We start from the raw sequence: 16274 nt of genomic DNA on the forward strand, positions 1-16274 counted from the left end.
AAATTGATCACAAATGGAGCTGCTTTTTGTGCTTATCTTTAATATTAATTAAATAAGTACCACATACCAGGCCAAACTGTCATGTTAAGATATTACTAAAATTAAAAGTTTACAGTACATTGGGGCACCTGGGTGGCTCCATTGGTTAAGTGTCCGACTCTTGATCTCAGCTCAGATCTTGATCTCGGCATTGTGAGGTCATCCCATGTGTTGGGCTCTGCACTGGGCATGAAACCTACTTTTAAAAAGTGGAGGGAGGAGAAAAAAGCTTACAGTATATTAATGATACTTTAAGAATGAAATTTTTAAATAATGCACAATTAAATGTTGAGCTCTTCATAGGGAGAGGCTGATAGGAAGCTTTCTTCCAGCTCTCTGAAACCTTGCAAAGCTAGTGTTTATCTTTTTAATTACTTCAAATATGTCTCACCCCTCCCCTAGTTCTAACATTTAAAACATGCCATGAACACAAAAATGGCAAAAGACATGGCACATTTGGACAAAATTTGAAACAGAAATGTGACTTGAATGTACTTTACTGCAATCTGAAAGAGTCGATCAGCCCATTATTGAGAAAAAGCCCAATTTTGTCTGTGCCTTCAGCTTCAGGTCTTTTCTCATTTGACTATTCCTTTGATGTCTCAGTCTTCAGGAACCAGTATTACTGTGGATATTGCCGTGATGGGTGAGGCTCATGGCCTCATCACCGACCTCCTGGCAGACCCTTCCCTGCCTCCCAATGTGTGCACATCCTTGAGGGCCGTGAGCAACCTGCTTAGCACCCAGCTCACCTTCCAGGCTATCCACAAGCCCCGCGTGAATCCTGTCATCTCCTTCAGTGAAAACTACACCTGTTCTGATTCTGAAGAAAGCTCTGAAAAAGACAAGCTGGCTATTCCCAAGGTAAGTATTAATGACACATTCCTGGAAAGGTTAAATTTTTATTTTGTTTTCTAGGTCTGTTTCTTGTCACTTCAAACCCATATGGAAGATTCATGTCAGTGACTCAGTGAAGATGTGTTCATCATGGTGATCACAGGAATAAAAATTTAAACATAAGGACTTGTGTCTCTATACCTACTAGCTTTCTACAAATGAAAGCTCTACCTTTTTATGTTACCCTTTTTATTCAAACTTTGAAGGAGTTTTTTACTCTTATATGCCAGTCTCTGTTCTGTGAGATAAAAATGTAGCAGCGAGGAGTAGGGACAGGAAAAAGGCCCTGCTCCCATGCTAATGTAGGGTTCTGTTTAATTTCCGGTGTCTTCTGAAGCCCAAAGATGCTCTGCTCATGATTTATTTGTGTGATAAACTTCAGAGTACCCTCTGGGGCTTTCCCAAACCTAAGAAGTTTTGAACTCAACATTTTTAATTGATATTGGATTATTTAAGGTAGAAGATGGCCTTAGTGCTTTGTAGAATTCTTTCTTTTTTCATATAAGATAGGAGTTTTACAAACTTAAGGTGTAGGAAATAGGATCCTACACCTAGTTTAGACCTTGCATGAGAATGGGGCATATTAAAAACCAAAACAATAAAAATTAGAGTCTAAGTCATCTCTGGCACATCCTGCACAGTTGTCTGTTTGGTAAACAGGCGTCTCTCTCCTCTTTAGCTAGAGGTCATTTTGTAACACCCATGCTTTCGCTCTTCTGAGCCTCTTGACTCAGGAATGTGTTTTTCACACAACTTTGTCAATTAGGTATTTACATAATGTTTTGAACATCTGCTTCCCTGTGAAAAGTATGGCTAAGCATGATAAGACAGTAAAGGAACGGAGAGAGATTAACTGGTTCCTTTCAGTCTCAAAATAGACATGAAGTTAGACATCAGTCCTGATATTTAAAGTGCCTGACTTTTCTCTTACTATTGAATTACCTTCTAAGATGAATATTCAGACCTTTAGGAAGTATCAGAGCTAGTATCAGAGATATTCTTTTTTTATGTTTATTTTTGAGAGAGATACAATACGAGTGGGGGAGGGACAGAGAGAGGGAGACACAGAATATGAAGCAGGCTCCAGGCTCTGCGCTGTCAGCACAGAGCCTGATGCAGAGCTCAGACTCATGAACCGCAAGATCCTTACCTGAGCCAAAGTCAGATGCTCAGCTAGCTGAGCCACCCAGAAGCCCCTGTCATCATTGAAATGAAGATCCCAAATGTTAATTTTACAATATGCATTCTTTTATTGAATTCTTGACCAACCAGATTCCAGATAGGTGATATTCAGTCAATAGATTTTAATAAATTCACTTCTAATTTAAAACCCATTTCCTCCCATTATTACATAGAAGTTAGTGATCAAAAATATGCTTGGTAATAAAATCAACACTCCTTCTTCCTAGCGTCTGAGAAGGAGTTTGCCTCCTGGTTTGTTGAGACGAGTTTCATCAACTTGGACAACCACCACCTCAGCCACAGGTCTACCCACTTTGGAGCCTGCCCCAGTCCGGAGGGACCGTAGCGCCAGCATCAAACTGCACGAAGCATCTTCATCAAGGTTAGGCAATGCTCCTGTTGGTTTCACGTCACTTAGAGAAGTTACTTACCAAACGGAATTATAAATTACAGAGGAAAGGTGGCCCAACTAACTACAGTTGCCTGGAGGCCAGCTTCAAAAATGAAGAAGGTATATGGTTTAAATGCAGAGTAGCACTATAGGGATTAATATCAGACAATTAGGCTTAAATTGTGTTGTGTGATCTTAAATGTAAGTAGGAACAGGGACTTGAGGTGATGCCAGCCAGTGTAACAGGACGGGAAGAGTTGAGCCCAGAGTAAAGGTAGGCTACATTTTACAGAGACTGAGATTCATTTTGAGATTCTTAAATCAAAAGCATCCAATCTGATATTTGCAAATTGTTGTTAGATTTTCCCAGCCCACCAGCCCGGTTATCCTAGCATGATATGAAAGGCAAAAGATCAGATCAAAAAGTAGATCATCATTCTGAGGGTACCTGGATGTGTTGAAACATTTGGTAATTTAAAGTTCATTTAGAGAACAAATTGGTGGTTGCCAGAGATTGGACATGGTGGGTAGAGTGGGCCAAATGGGGAAAGGGCATCAAAAGGTACAAATTTCCAGTTTTAAATAATTGTGATAGGGATATAATATATAGCATGGGTGACTATAGTTAATAATACCATATCACACATTTGAAAGTTGCTAAGGGAGTAAATCTTAAAAGTCCTCATCTCAAGGGAAAAAAAAAAGTGTTTTAACTGTGTGGTGATGGATGCTGACTAGACTTATTTTAGTGAGTATTTCACAATATATACGAATATCAAATCACATTATATACCTGAAACTAATATGTTGATGATATCTCAATTGAGAAATAGAACAGACTTTATTCTGTTAGCATATTAATTATGATTTTACAATGTGATTTAAAAGCTAGAATACCAAAGCTAAAGAAAAGATAGTGTTAAGATCTAGAAAGAATTTTGAAGAAAACTTCATTGTGAAAGAAGTGCTTTTAGAGGGAGCTATTGTGTTTGTCCTTTTCTAGTTAGAATAAAAATAGCATCTTTATATGAATTCAGTAATTTCAAAAATATTTCCCATACAATTTCAGGTTTTTGAAACATTTGCATCAGTTTTCTTAATGACGTAATGACTGAAAAATAATCACATTTTTGTTGAACTCCATGAAAGCAATATTAGAAGTAATTTTCTTCCAATCTTGGCCTTGAATATCAATAAAGCACTATTTTGGGATTGGCAGAGAAATGGAAACCTTTCAAATCATAAGTTTAATGACTAACTTTTCTTTCTTTGTCATTTAAAAATGTTTCCTGGGTTTCTCCCATATTAACATGGGTAGTCTAATGAACCTATAGAATCAGAAGCAAACTCAAATGATTCTTTAATATATCAGTGGAATTCTACTCCATTTTATTACCTGGACTTCTGTAAAACTTTAAATGCCACTGCAGAAGAAGATTACCCAATCTGATTCGTGAACATTTCCTAAAGTTTTAAATTACAGTCTTTGGTGATATTTTCCTCTGAAAATATTGACCATTGTCAGTGTCTTCAACAGCAAATAATGATAAGTGATGGTGGATCATAGTTAAATATTTGTTCCTTGAAAAAATGAATTTTGGGGGCATCTGGGTGGCTCAGTCAGTTAGCATCTGACTTCAGCTTGGGTCATGATCTCATAGTTCATGAGCTCAAGGCCCACATTGGGCTCTAAGCTGACAGCTCAGAGCTTAGAACCTGCTTCAGATTCTGTGTCTCCCTCTCTCTCTGCCCCGCCCTCTGCTTGTGCTCTATCTCACTCTCTCAAAAATGAATAAATGTTAAAAAAATTTTTTTAAAGAAAGAAAATGAATTGATGAATTTGTTCTCAGTATATATCTTTAGGGAAGCTATTTTACCAACGAATTTTGCCAAGATTTCTATCATAGAATAGCTAATGCTCCATGATTTTCTTTGCATACAGTGACTTTGCCAGAAATCCATTTGTGCATTTTTAAATGTCTCTTTTCTGTAGTTGTTAATCCTGGTCACATTTCATTTCTTGTATTTCTTTTCTTAGTTAAGCGAGATTAGGGACTGTAATTCAAATTATCATAGAGAGGGTTTCAAGAACTTTTTTGAGCTAAACTCCCAGGGATCCTGTCATCCTGCTTAATGAAATAAATACTCATAATCAAATATTTTTAAAATAGTTAAGAGTGTATAACCCACTCATTTTCTTTGTCCCCCCCAAAAAACCTTACAGCTGACTTGCCAGAGTATATTTTTCTCCCTAATTGTACTATTCCTTAATTTCACTGTACTATTAAAAATCCTGATATAAAATTTGAAAACTGCAAGTTTTCACCACTATGAAGAAATGAAATTCATTCTGAAGAGAATTTGAGGGGAAGCCATATATTACTGGCAATAGTACCACCATTAACTAGAACTTGTTTTAGTGGACTCTTTCTTTGCCATGGGTGAAAACAGTGAAAAGATAGCCATAGACCATCTCCAGCCCAGAGTATAAACCAAAGTTAAAACTTCACTGAGGAGACCTATTAATAAATTACTGACCGATTTCAAAACTGATTTGAGTGTTAGCCCTGGTGGTTTCTTCCCTTTCAGCCTTTTCATTTCTTCCTTCATTATGTGCCTACTGAAGACTCTGAGGACTGTAGTGATCAGAAGAACAGGAGTGGAAAGAGGAAATTAGGAGCAACCCTCAGCTTAGGTTACATCCCCTTCAGTACTTAGCTGGGTGCTTCACTCCCGGGTAGTTTACCTATAGCAGGGTAGAAAGGACGCTGGACTGAGGATCAGAAGGACCTTGGCCCTGACACTCAGAGATGTGTGTCCCGAGGAGCAGGTCCTTGTCTGAGCCTCAGCATCCTCTACAAGGAATCCATAGGAGAAGGGGGAACTGTGGCACAGTTGTGAGGTAAACTGGGTAGAATAATACTATATGCTTCAAAAAATAGGCGTGAGACAAATCACAAAAGTCTGAAATAAGTCTAACCTTAATCCTTCCAAATCAGCCCTGGAACTGACCCCTGCTTCAGTATATTAGGCCAAAAGGAGGCTGTAAACTCGGTTTAAAAACAAATAAACAATAGCAACAAACACTTAGGATCTGGTCAAACTTTTTGGACATAGGATGGTGTTGTTATGGGTAGAACTGAGATTATAAAATCTACTTTTGTGGAAGAGGATTGAGATCTTCCACAGCAGGCATGTACAAACTTTTCCTGTTGTCAGCTTGAGATGACCAAGTAAAGGTTTCCCCAAGCTGCTTTCCTCTGCAAAACCCAAAATTTACTTGTCTATGAGACCTAAACAGGAATCAAGAAAGTGTTGTAAGGGTTGATCCAAAACTGAAAACTTTTGTGAGGCTCACAGAAAGCACTATGTTTTAAAGTGCCATTAATTGTAATGCCCATGTATACATATACATATATCTACATATACATAAACATATTAATTGTTTTATTGATATATATTTTAATAAATGTTATATTAAGAAGGACTGTAAAGCTAGAATTTTAATCAAGTTCATTTATTTTCCGTGTACTAAAGTTACTCTATTATTATACTTTATAAAACTGCAAAAGTAACATATTTTCAATGTTCATATTAAGAAAAGTTGTAGGCAGTTTTTGAGCTGGGCTTCATAATAGAAAACTTCTTGTGATATTAACAAGTATATAAATATAATAAATGCAATTAACGTTAAGGTCTTTTCTTTTAAAAGTACATAGAAAAGTAATAACCTATTCATTGTATTTTGTACTAAGAAATTAAAACTCCTAGGCCAATATACATTGCATAAAAATTCTTCACAGTAAATCTTATCACTCATTAAATCTAGCAAAAGAAGTTAAAAGGGAACAGTGCTGTAAGGAAATAGTGTAGTTATCTATCTCAGATCCCAAGTTTTCTTTGATTTCATTGTTTCAGAATTTTAGATCTTCTGAAATGCCTAAAAGGAGATTTCAAGAAGAATATGAAACAGATATTATTTTGTGTGCTTTTCTTTTTTTTATTTTTTTAAATTTTTTCTTTAGTTTTTATTTTTGAAACAGAGAGAGACAGAGCATGAGCTGGGGAGGGGCAGAGGGAGACACAGAATCTGCAACAGGCTCCAGGTTCTGTGCGGCCTGCACAGAACTCGATGCGGGGCTCGAACCCACGAACGGTGAGATCATGACCTGAGCCGAAGTCGGATGCTTAACCGACTGAGCCACCCAGGCGCTCCTTGTGTGCTTTTCTTAATTGTATTTGATAAACACTAGAGTTCATTCTGTAGTTCAAATGCCTTTGCTATAATTTATTTTGTAAACTGCTGTTAGAATTAGGAGAAGTTTTTAAATGCCTGAATCAACAATTGAAAAATATGAAAAGGAAAATAAGAGAAGAAATGAAGTAACATAAGTGTCAGTGTCAGAGAATTCAACATAAATTATAGGTTAAAATTTTGAAAAATATTTATTTGTACTGAAGGAGAGAGAGACAGAGTATGAGTGGGGAGGGGCACAGAGAGGGAGATACAGAATCTGAAGCAGGCTCCAGGCTCCAGCCTGTCAGCACTGAGCCCTATGAGGGGCTCAACCTCACAAACAGGGAGATCATGACCTGAGCCGAAGTCAAACTCCCACCCAGCTGATCCACCCAGGTGCCCATAAGTTATAGATTTTCCTCATTGCTAAAGTTACTAATAATCAGAGAATATAGGCAATAGCAAAGCACAGGCTCAGCATTCTTCCCTTCAAGAGTTATGAAACAGTGCAACACCCTAAAAAAGTCCTTTTGTTCCACATTAGCACATGGTCTATTTTGTATTTAACACGCAGAATTCTAAGTAATGCATGCATAATGTTGCTTCCATGGAGGAAACTCTTTTGGTTACGGAACACCTCTAAATTATGCCTTATTAATTATACATCTTACATGACAAATCTCAGCCATTCGTGACTCCATTCCTCCATCAATTTCAGGTTTATTTACAGTAAGCCAGACAGACCTGCTTACACTGCCGGAAAGGAAGCTGCCAGTCCAAGATTGGCAGAATGTCAAGTTGTCAAGTTATACTCGTGCAAATTGTAGATTTTACCCAGTACCAAATTTGTGAATATTTGAAAGCACACAGGTATTAGCAAAACATGACCAGGTGTTTTTCCCATGCAGCACTCCAAGACTGCCAACGCAGCTACCTAAATTCTTTTCTCTTTCAAGTTAAAATAGATTCTGTTTTAGGTTGAACCCAAGGTTTTCAGCATTACAAAAAAATTTTGGTTTGGAACACCTCCAAAATTCATATCCCATTAATTACATGGATGTGTAAGATTCTCCTCCCCAACCTTCCATAGATCCATTAATTCCAGATTTATTTACAGTAATAACCAAGGCAGACCAAGGATAGCCTCATAAAAGTATTCCTTAGATGAAGGTTCAACTGTCCATTACCTTTCTCCTAGTAAATAGCTTCAATGTGTTTATCAAAAGGTCCGTCATTAACATGTTTACAAGAGGATTTGGCTCATCATCCCTTTCTTTCCAGGTTATTACCAATAAAAGAAATTGTAGGCTACATGCTTCTTACTAACCTTTCCATCACAATAAAATACTGCAAAGAATATGATCTTTGAATAGTTTTATCACCACTTAAATTTCAAATTTAGGTATACCAATAAATCGGTTTGCTGTTCATAACTAATGTAAGTTATGAACTTTGTTAAACTTTGTCAAGTCTGGAGCACCTGGGTGGCTCAGTGGGTTAAGCATCTGACTTTGGCTCAGGTTATGATCTTGTGTTTTCTGAGTTAGATCCCCACATTGGGCTCTCTGTGGTCAGTGCAGAGCTTACTTCAGATCGTCTATCTTCCTCTCTCTCTGCCCTTCCCCAAGTTGCACATGCTCTCTTTCTCTTTCTCTCTCTCTCTGTCAAAAGCAAGCATTAAAAAAAAAAGTCAAGGTTTTAGAAAATCTGTGAGGAACATGATTACAGTAGCATAGTAAGAAGGTGTCTGGTTCCTATTAACTGGATAAATAGGAAGTTATCTTTTCTCTTTTTTCAACCCAGTGTGTTTGATGAGTAACTGCTATATCCCTGTAGCAAAAAATGAGCTCAGATAACTTATTTTTTCATTTGAAAGTAATATAGTCATGTCACTGAAGCTGGACCATGACTCAGATTAACAAGCTGATTATAGAAATGATGATTGGATTCTGGCAAGTTCTATGCCAATAATTGATTAATAATTTCTTCATTTTTCTTTATGCTCTGTCTTTATAGTGCTGTTTGTCCCGATTCTTGGAATAACCCAGTGATGATGACCCTCACCAAAAGCAGATCCTTCACTTCATCCTATGCTGTTTCTGCAGCTAACCATATAAACTCAAAAAAGCCAAATCGACCAGGTTAGTAGCTTGTTGGGAGAAGAATTCCTACTTAGTGAGTGTGTAGTCTGGGGTAAACTAAGCTCTAAGTGTTGAAACAAGATTCTGAGGATGTGTTTGGTTTGACTCTTCTAAAAAGAAACAGCCTCAATAACCAATTAGTTACTTAAATTTCCACAGGCAATAGCAAAGCACATGCTCAGCATTGCTAAATATCTTGAACTTATTGGATGAATAGGAAGTAAGTATCATCATTGAGGATAATCTGTGGAAACATTATCTTATAATATAAAAGCTAATGATGTACAGGCAAATTTCAGTTTTATTTTTAGTGTTTGTTAAAGCTAGTTTTCAGGAGTATGGTATTTATGAGATTTATAAGAGATTGTTGGAAAAGAGTATAAATACCAAAATTAAGGACAGTTAAGTTTCAGGTAGGAAAGGGAATGTTTTGGGTAAAATTACTTCATCTAGTTAGAATTTGTGCTGATTCAGAACTGGAATACAGTTTTTGTCAGATTCTGTTGCCAGATTATCCCCTCCTAAAATCTCATTTGAGAGTCTGGGGTATATATGATGACCTCTTCTTCATGGAATGTTCTGTCTAGAAGTTTTCACCTCTCTGCACTGCAGAAAACTCTAATGAGATTTTCAGTAGCTTCCTGCATATGTTCTTAATCTTCTGCCTTTACAGCAGCTTAAGAAGTCTCCAAATGGCTCCAGGGGAAAACTACCCCCTTCTCACTTGGCTATTAGACATTCACATTCTGGTTGCCATGGCGGCAGTCCCAGACTCCAGTTTTCCTGTCATTAGTGTCATGACATTACTAAAAGTTCTGCTGACTTGCTTCCCTAATAGCTGCACCCTTCTGTTTAGATTCCCAGAATTTTGCTCCATGCTAATGGTCAGTAAATAATGCTCTGAAAGGAAGAACAGTACATAGGACTTTGGCTTACCCTGCTGGGGTATCTTCTCTCTGCTCTCTCTGAGAACCTAGTCCCTCTGAATTGATCATCTTGCCTTGAAAGCTTTATTTATTTATTTATTTATTTATTTATTTATTTAACTCTTCTATTTGTTCTTAAAGAAGCATGGGTTTATTACAAACTATGGCATCAAAGCCAGAAGCAGAATCCTCAAAATGGTGAAGTGTCTATGTGGGTCAGAGAAACAGTACTCACATTACTTCCACTAATATTTCAAGACACCACCCTGAAATATAAACTATTAATTTTAAAAGAGGTACATCTTCTTTATTGTTTCTTACATCTAGAAAGTGTAGTACTTTCATTCTCCTTTTATCATCCACTTTCTATTGGTGACTCTTTCTTGGAATCACATAAGCACCAACTTTGCTGAAATCTGTTTAGTGTAGGAAGACACATCCTCCAGAAAGTGTGATTTTGTTAGAATTGCATCATTGCAGAAACCACTAAAAGTAATCCAGTTTTCCAAAAATTAATCTGATCCTCATTAAGTCATATGACTTAGAAGTTATTAATGACCTGAGAAATAGAATTGAACTTTCAGTCAGGGCCAGGAACATGAAGATGTGGGCAGATACTTAAACTGGTCTGCCTGAGGGCAAATGCAGATTGCCTCAGTAATATGGAGCCTCATCTGGGACTCCATCAAGACAAAGGAACTAAATTTGAGTATTCCACATGAAGCCTGAGACTTTAAAGGAGCACTAAAATTGTCCCAGGTCAGTGGGACCCTTGGCTCTCTAAAAAAATATGTGCAAATAATTTTGGAGGAAAGCATAACCAGTTAAGGGCTAAGATATCAAGTTCAAACAAGTTGGAGCTTATAACCAAGTTAACTAAACACAAAACACACAGGGTTTCTTGCCATGAGTCAGGAACAAACAACAAATACAACTTTACATATCTCTAAAGGAGTTGAAATATTTAAATGCTAAAATATTTATGTATTTACATTTTAACTTTAAAATATGTAAATATTTTAAGGAAAATATGAGGTCATAAAAAGTAACAGCAATGAGAGAAGACATAATTGCAGAGAAGCTATATATAACTTTCAGAAATATAATCAAGGAAATAGGATAGAATAAATGGAATAACAGACTATTGAATGGAGAAATAGCAAACTGGTGAGTGGAGAATATGAAGAAATTACCCAGAATGTGGCAGAGATGAAAAATGGGGAGATGTGTGAGGTTTTAAGAAATGTAAGAATATAAGAAAAGGCCAGTATAACATCATAATTTTAGTAGAGGATAGGGGATATATATGCTAAGGAAAAGCAGAGTAAAGGCAAAAAAATTTATACAAAGACAAGATAGTGAAACTACACAACACTGAAGACAAAAAAATCTTAAAGTCCGCCAAAAAAAGGAAATTTCAGGGAAAGCAGGTCAGTCTAAGAGGAGAACTATTTAAAATAAAGGGCATCAGAACACAGTGGAACATTTTTCTTCAAAGTTCTGAGAGAATATAATAGCCTGAAATTGTATAGCTGGCACATCGATCTCACAACAGTAGAGGAATGAACTAAGATACTTTCAGAAAGTCAAAACTTTGCCACCTGCCAAATCTTAACTAAAGAAATTTGGAGGAATGTATTCTAGAAAGCCAAGTAATAGCAGAGAAGAAGTCTGAGATCTAATAAAAATGATCAGTAAACTTGAAAACCATGAGTTTATCAAACATTGTGTGCATAAATAATAGTATTTTTAGGTTGGTAACTTTTTTTTATTTTTATGGCAGAATTAAAATGTCAGACAATAATGATATGTAACGAAAGGGATGAAATATAAATTTAAATGTTCTACACTCGGAGCTTAGGAAGAGGACTCAGATGAGGATCTTGAGGCACAAAAACGTTAAGCAACTTGCCCAAGTTCAAACAATTGTTCCTGAATCCTTTATTTTGTCCTAATGACTTTGTACTAGAAGAAAACTGAGTACCACAAATGGAGGAATTTAAAATTAAGATTTTTTTATCTGGTCCTGTCCTTGGCCAACAGGTACATGACAATGGAAGGATCTGATTCTGTATGTCTCAGTTTCTTCATTTAGGTTAGAAGATTAAAATTATCAAAGTAACCAACACGATAAAGTCAAGAAACTAAAAATCATGCTCATTTTGACAGCACCTATGCTAAAATTGGTATACAAATGCTGAATCACTGTATACCTAAAAGTGATGTTCCATGTAAATTATGTGTCAATTTAAAAAAAACTGAAAATTATAGTTAGTTCATTCATTGGAGATGACACAGCAAATAATGGCACAGACGTGAGGAACAGCCTCATCTTCATGTGTCCTGTGCCTCAGTTTATATTACTGTAGTCAAGAAGAAAGAACAGAGTGTAAAAAGAAAAAATATTCGTCTAACATACCACAAAGGCAGATGGTAGAAATTAGAACCACAGGCATGGTGAGAGCCTCTCTCCATTCTTGCCATAAGGTACATAAGGTATCTCCGTCATGATTACTTTGGAGAGGATTTTGCATTGTGACATATTTAGATTGCTGTCACAGCAGAGCTAAATGTTTACAAAATAACCTACATCCTATGCACACTGAATTCAACTAAACAAATCCCCAAAAGTCTGCCAAAAGGGAAGAAAGTCCATCAAGAATCAGAGAGCTGAAATTTAATTACAGTTCTTCCTGATCAAATGATCCTTTCTGTTTTGAAACCTTCGTTTTCCTGAATTGATGACATGTTGGTGTTGATTGAGGTAAGTGGGTGTGATCTATTTCATGTATTTAACTGAGATGCCTATGTGGAAAGGGGCTAGAAGCCCCTTAATGTGGCAAACAGTGTAAGGAAATGGAACCAAATAAAATGTGAAGAGAATCGGAGGAGGGAAGTAAGAAGTAATAGGCAAGAGAGGTATGGAGATGCAAGCATAGGGAATAAACACTGAAAGGTAAATGACCTGTTTCTGGAGGGAACTAATGAAATCTGTTCTCTGCACAAATTAAGTACAACAGTATATCTTCTAGCTCAATCAGTATTAATATAAATAGTTGAAACAAAAGCAATTATTTACAATTGCACATAGAAGTTCTTTGATTAAAGTGCGGGAGCAAGATATTTAAATATAATTTACATTATCAGTCTTGCTTTTTTATTATGAGTCACTGACAGTGTAGACCTGCCATTGTCATTCTGCTTTTAAAATTCCTCCAGGTTATACTTACTGCATTTGCAGTAGACCCTTCCCGGATTCTTTTCATTTTTATAAGATTCTTATAATCCTCCTACGGTGATTACAAATCTCTTTACACCTGCAAGTTAGACTGAGTTTTCCCTACAGAAAATTTGAGGTGAGAGACAACTTTAATTATGGCACACAGTGGTGGAGGGGAGGGGTTGTTTCTTTTTGCATTCTCTATATGGTAGATACATTTTCTGTTTTGGAAAAATATTCGAGCTGTCCATTTTACGGAGGACATAGAAAAGAGACATGTATTTATTAGACATGCTCCTTTCTTGTTCAGTTAAAATTTAAATGAGAATTTTATAGCATAAAACAGACGGATTCACTTAAGTAATTTTCCTCCAGTATTGTTTATCATCTCCCTTTAATTGTCCAGAGTTCCTAGTGTCTTGACACATTTTCTCATGCTCTTAGAAGCAAGGAATTAAAAACTGAATCACTCAAAGGAGTTGGGATTTTAGAATTTTAAAATTAAATTTTTAATTTTTTTTAAATTTTTAAATGTGCCAGTTTTGTCTTTCACATCAGGACAGTTTGAATCACTCAAAGGTTTATATCTCATAAGCTATGTCTTTTTCCTGGAGTCATATACAAAATGATAAATGAAATTGAAAATGCAGGTTTAATTGAATCCCTTCCCCAATCCCCTTGTGTGTGCATGTGTAAATATGTGAACGTGCAGCATGAAATTGGATGAAACTCCAAAGCTCATAAAGTTAAGCCTTCTAACTTTGTACATGATCACATCTTTTAAAAACCTAGAATATAATTTATTCTTAAAGATTTCTAAGATGGGCATTTATCTTGTTTCCTTGGAATATTATCTTCCTACATCTGAAATAAATTTACTTGTAGTCTACCATTTCTAGAAATACAGAGTATTTGATTATTTTTAGCACTGATACATCTCTTTCTTACTTACAGACAAAACACGTAAGTATGTACCCATTTTGTTATTAACACTTTACACTGTATTGAAGTAGTTTGGTGTGGGAAAAAGGGAATTTATATGTTTATACCTTTATCTTCTCACAACATAAAAATATCCCTGCTTTCCCCCCCAATTTTATTGAGAAATAATTGACATGCATTACTGTGTAAGTTAAAGGCACACAGCATGATGGTTTAAATTACTTGTATTGTGAAATTTTTACCACGATAGATTCAGACAACATTCATCTTCTCATTATAGATACAATAAAAAGAAAAGGAAAAACAAGAAAAGGGGGTGAGGGGAATGTTGGCCCTGTGCTTCGAACACATATGATTTAACACTCTTAACAACTTTTCTGTATATCATACAGCCATGTTAGCTATACTCGTTATATTGTACATTACATCCCTAGTAGTTATTTACCTTCCAACTGAAAGCTTGTACCTTTTGACCAGTTTCCTCTAATTCCTCCTTCCCCCACCTCCAGCTTCTGGTAACCACAGTCTGATCTCTTTTTCTGAGTTTGGTGTTTTTAGTTTTGTTTTTTTAAAGCTTCCACATATAAGTGAGATCATACAATATTTGTCTTTCTCTGACTTATTTCATTTATCATATGCCTTCCAGGTCCATCCATGTTGTTGCCATTGGTAGGATTTCCTTGTTGTTTTTTTTTAATGGCTGAATAATATTTCATTATATATTCATTCAATATTCAATATTCATTCTATAATTTTTTATAGATACAATATTTCATTATATATAATATATATATAATTTATCCATTCATCCACTGATGGTCACTTAAGTTGTTTCCATCTCTTATCTATTATAAATAATACTGCTATGAACATGAGAACACAGATTTTTTTTGAGTGAATGTTTTCATTTTTATGAAATGAATTGAGAGTTTTTACTTATTTTCAGTATTTTTGGAAGAATTTTTGGAAGAATTTGGAAGAATTTTGGAAGAATTTGAAAAAGGATTGGTGCTGATTCTTCTTTAAATATTTGGTAAAATTTATGAGAGAGACCATCTGGTCCTGGGCTTTTCTTCATTGGGAAGTTTTTGATTACTGATTCAACCTTCTTACTAGTAACTGATGTATTCAGATTTTTCTGTTTCTTCCTGCTTCAGTCTTGGTAAATTATAGGTTTCTGGGAATTTTTCCATCTTCTAGGTTGTCCAGCTTGTTGGCATATAGTTGTTTGTAGTAGCCTCTTTTGATCCTTTAAATTTCTGTGGTTTTCCCTGTAATGACTCCTTTTTCATTTATATTTTGTTGATTTGGGTCCTTTCTCTTTTTTCCCTTGGTTAGTTTAGCTAAGGGTTTGTCAGTTTTGTTTATCTTTGCAGAGAACCCACTCTTAGTTTGGTTAATCTACTCTGTGGTTTTTCTTTTTCTATTTCATTTATTTCTGCTGTATTCTTTATCACTCTCTTTATTCTGCTAACTCTTGAGTTCAATTTGTTCTTCTTTATCTAGTTCCTAAGATGTAGATTTAACTACAGGCATTTGTGCTATGAACTTCCCTACCAGACCTGTTTTTACTGTATCCCACAATTTCTGATATGTTGTCTTTCCATTTGTCTTAAGACACTTTTTAAATTTCCTTTTAATTTTTTTGATCCATTAGTTGTTCAGGAAGGTATTGTTTAATTTTCATGCATTTGTAAATTTTACAGTTTTCCTCTTGTTACTTATTTCTAGATTTGTGTCATTGTAGTTAGAGAAGATACTTGGTATGGTTTCAATCTTCTTTTTTTTATTTTTTTATGTTTGTTTATTTTTGAGAGCGAGACAGCGAGCAGGGGAGGAGGAGAGAGAGAGAGAGACTGAATGAGCCATCATCACAGAGCCTAATGCAGGGCTGAAACTCACAAACCATGAAATCATGAACTGAGCTGAAGTCAGATGCTTAACTGATTGAGCCACCCAGGTGCCCCTGATTTCAGTCTTCTTAAATTTGCTAAGACTTGTTTTGTGGCCTTACATATGGTCTATCCTAGAAAATGTTGTGTGTGCTTGAGATGAATGTGTATTCTCCTGTCGGGTAGAATATTCTATGTGTGTCTGTTGGGTCCATTTGGTCTGTAGTGTTGTGCAAATTTGCTGTTTCCTAATTAATCCTCTCTCTGGCTGATCCATGTATTGCAAACAGTTGGGTATTAAAGTTCCCAGCTATTACTATATTTCTTCTTGTAGCTCTGTTAGTTTTTGCTTTATGTATTTAGGTGCTCCAGTGTTGGTTGCATAAATATTTTATAATTCATATGTC

At 35.8% G+C, this 16274-nt stretch overlaps 1 protein-coding gene across 1 annotated transcript in view; it reads left to right on the forward strand.

The window, feature by feature from the left end:
- The window catches only part of PDE3A (phosphodiesterase 3A), a 119281-nt gene that overhangs the window by 60241 nt on the left and 42766 nt on the right, over positions 1–16274 (forward strand). The window contains exons 2-4 of the mRNA XM_077771161.1: positions 646–903; positions 2346–2500; positions 8763–8887. Of these exons, the coding sequence (XP_077627287.1) occupies positions 646–903; positions 2346–2500; positions 8763–8887 (538 nt within the window). The remainder of the gene's footprint in view (positions 1–645; positions 904–2345; positions 2501–8762; positions 8888–16274) is intronic.

Source organism: Crocuta crocuta, unplaced genomic scaffold (assembly GCF_008692635.1).
Source record: "Crocuta crocuta isolate KB4526 unplaced genomic scaffold, BGI_CrCroc_1.0 scaffold276, whole genome shotgun sequence".
In the NCBI taxonomy this organism is placed as follows: Eukaryota; Metazoa; Chordata; class Mammalia; order Carnivora; family Hyaenidae; genus Crocuta; species Crocuta crocuta.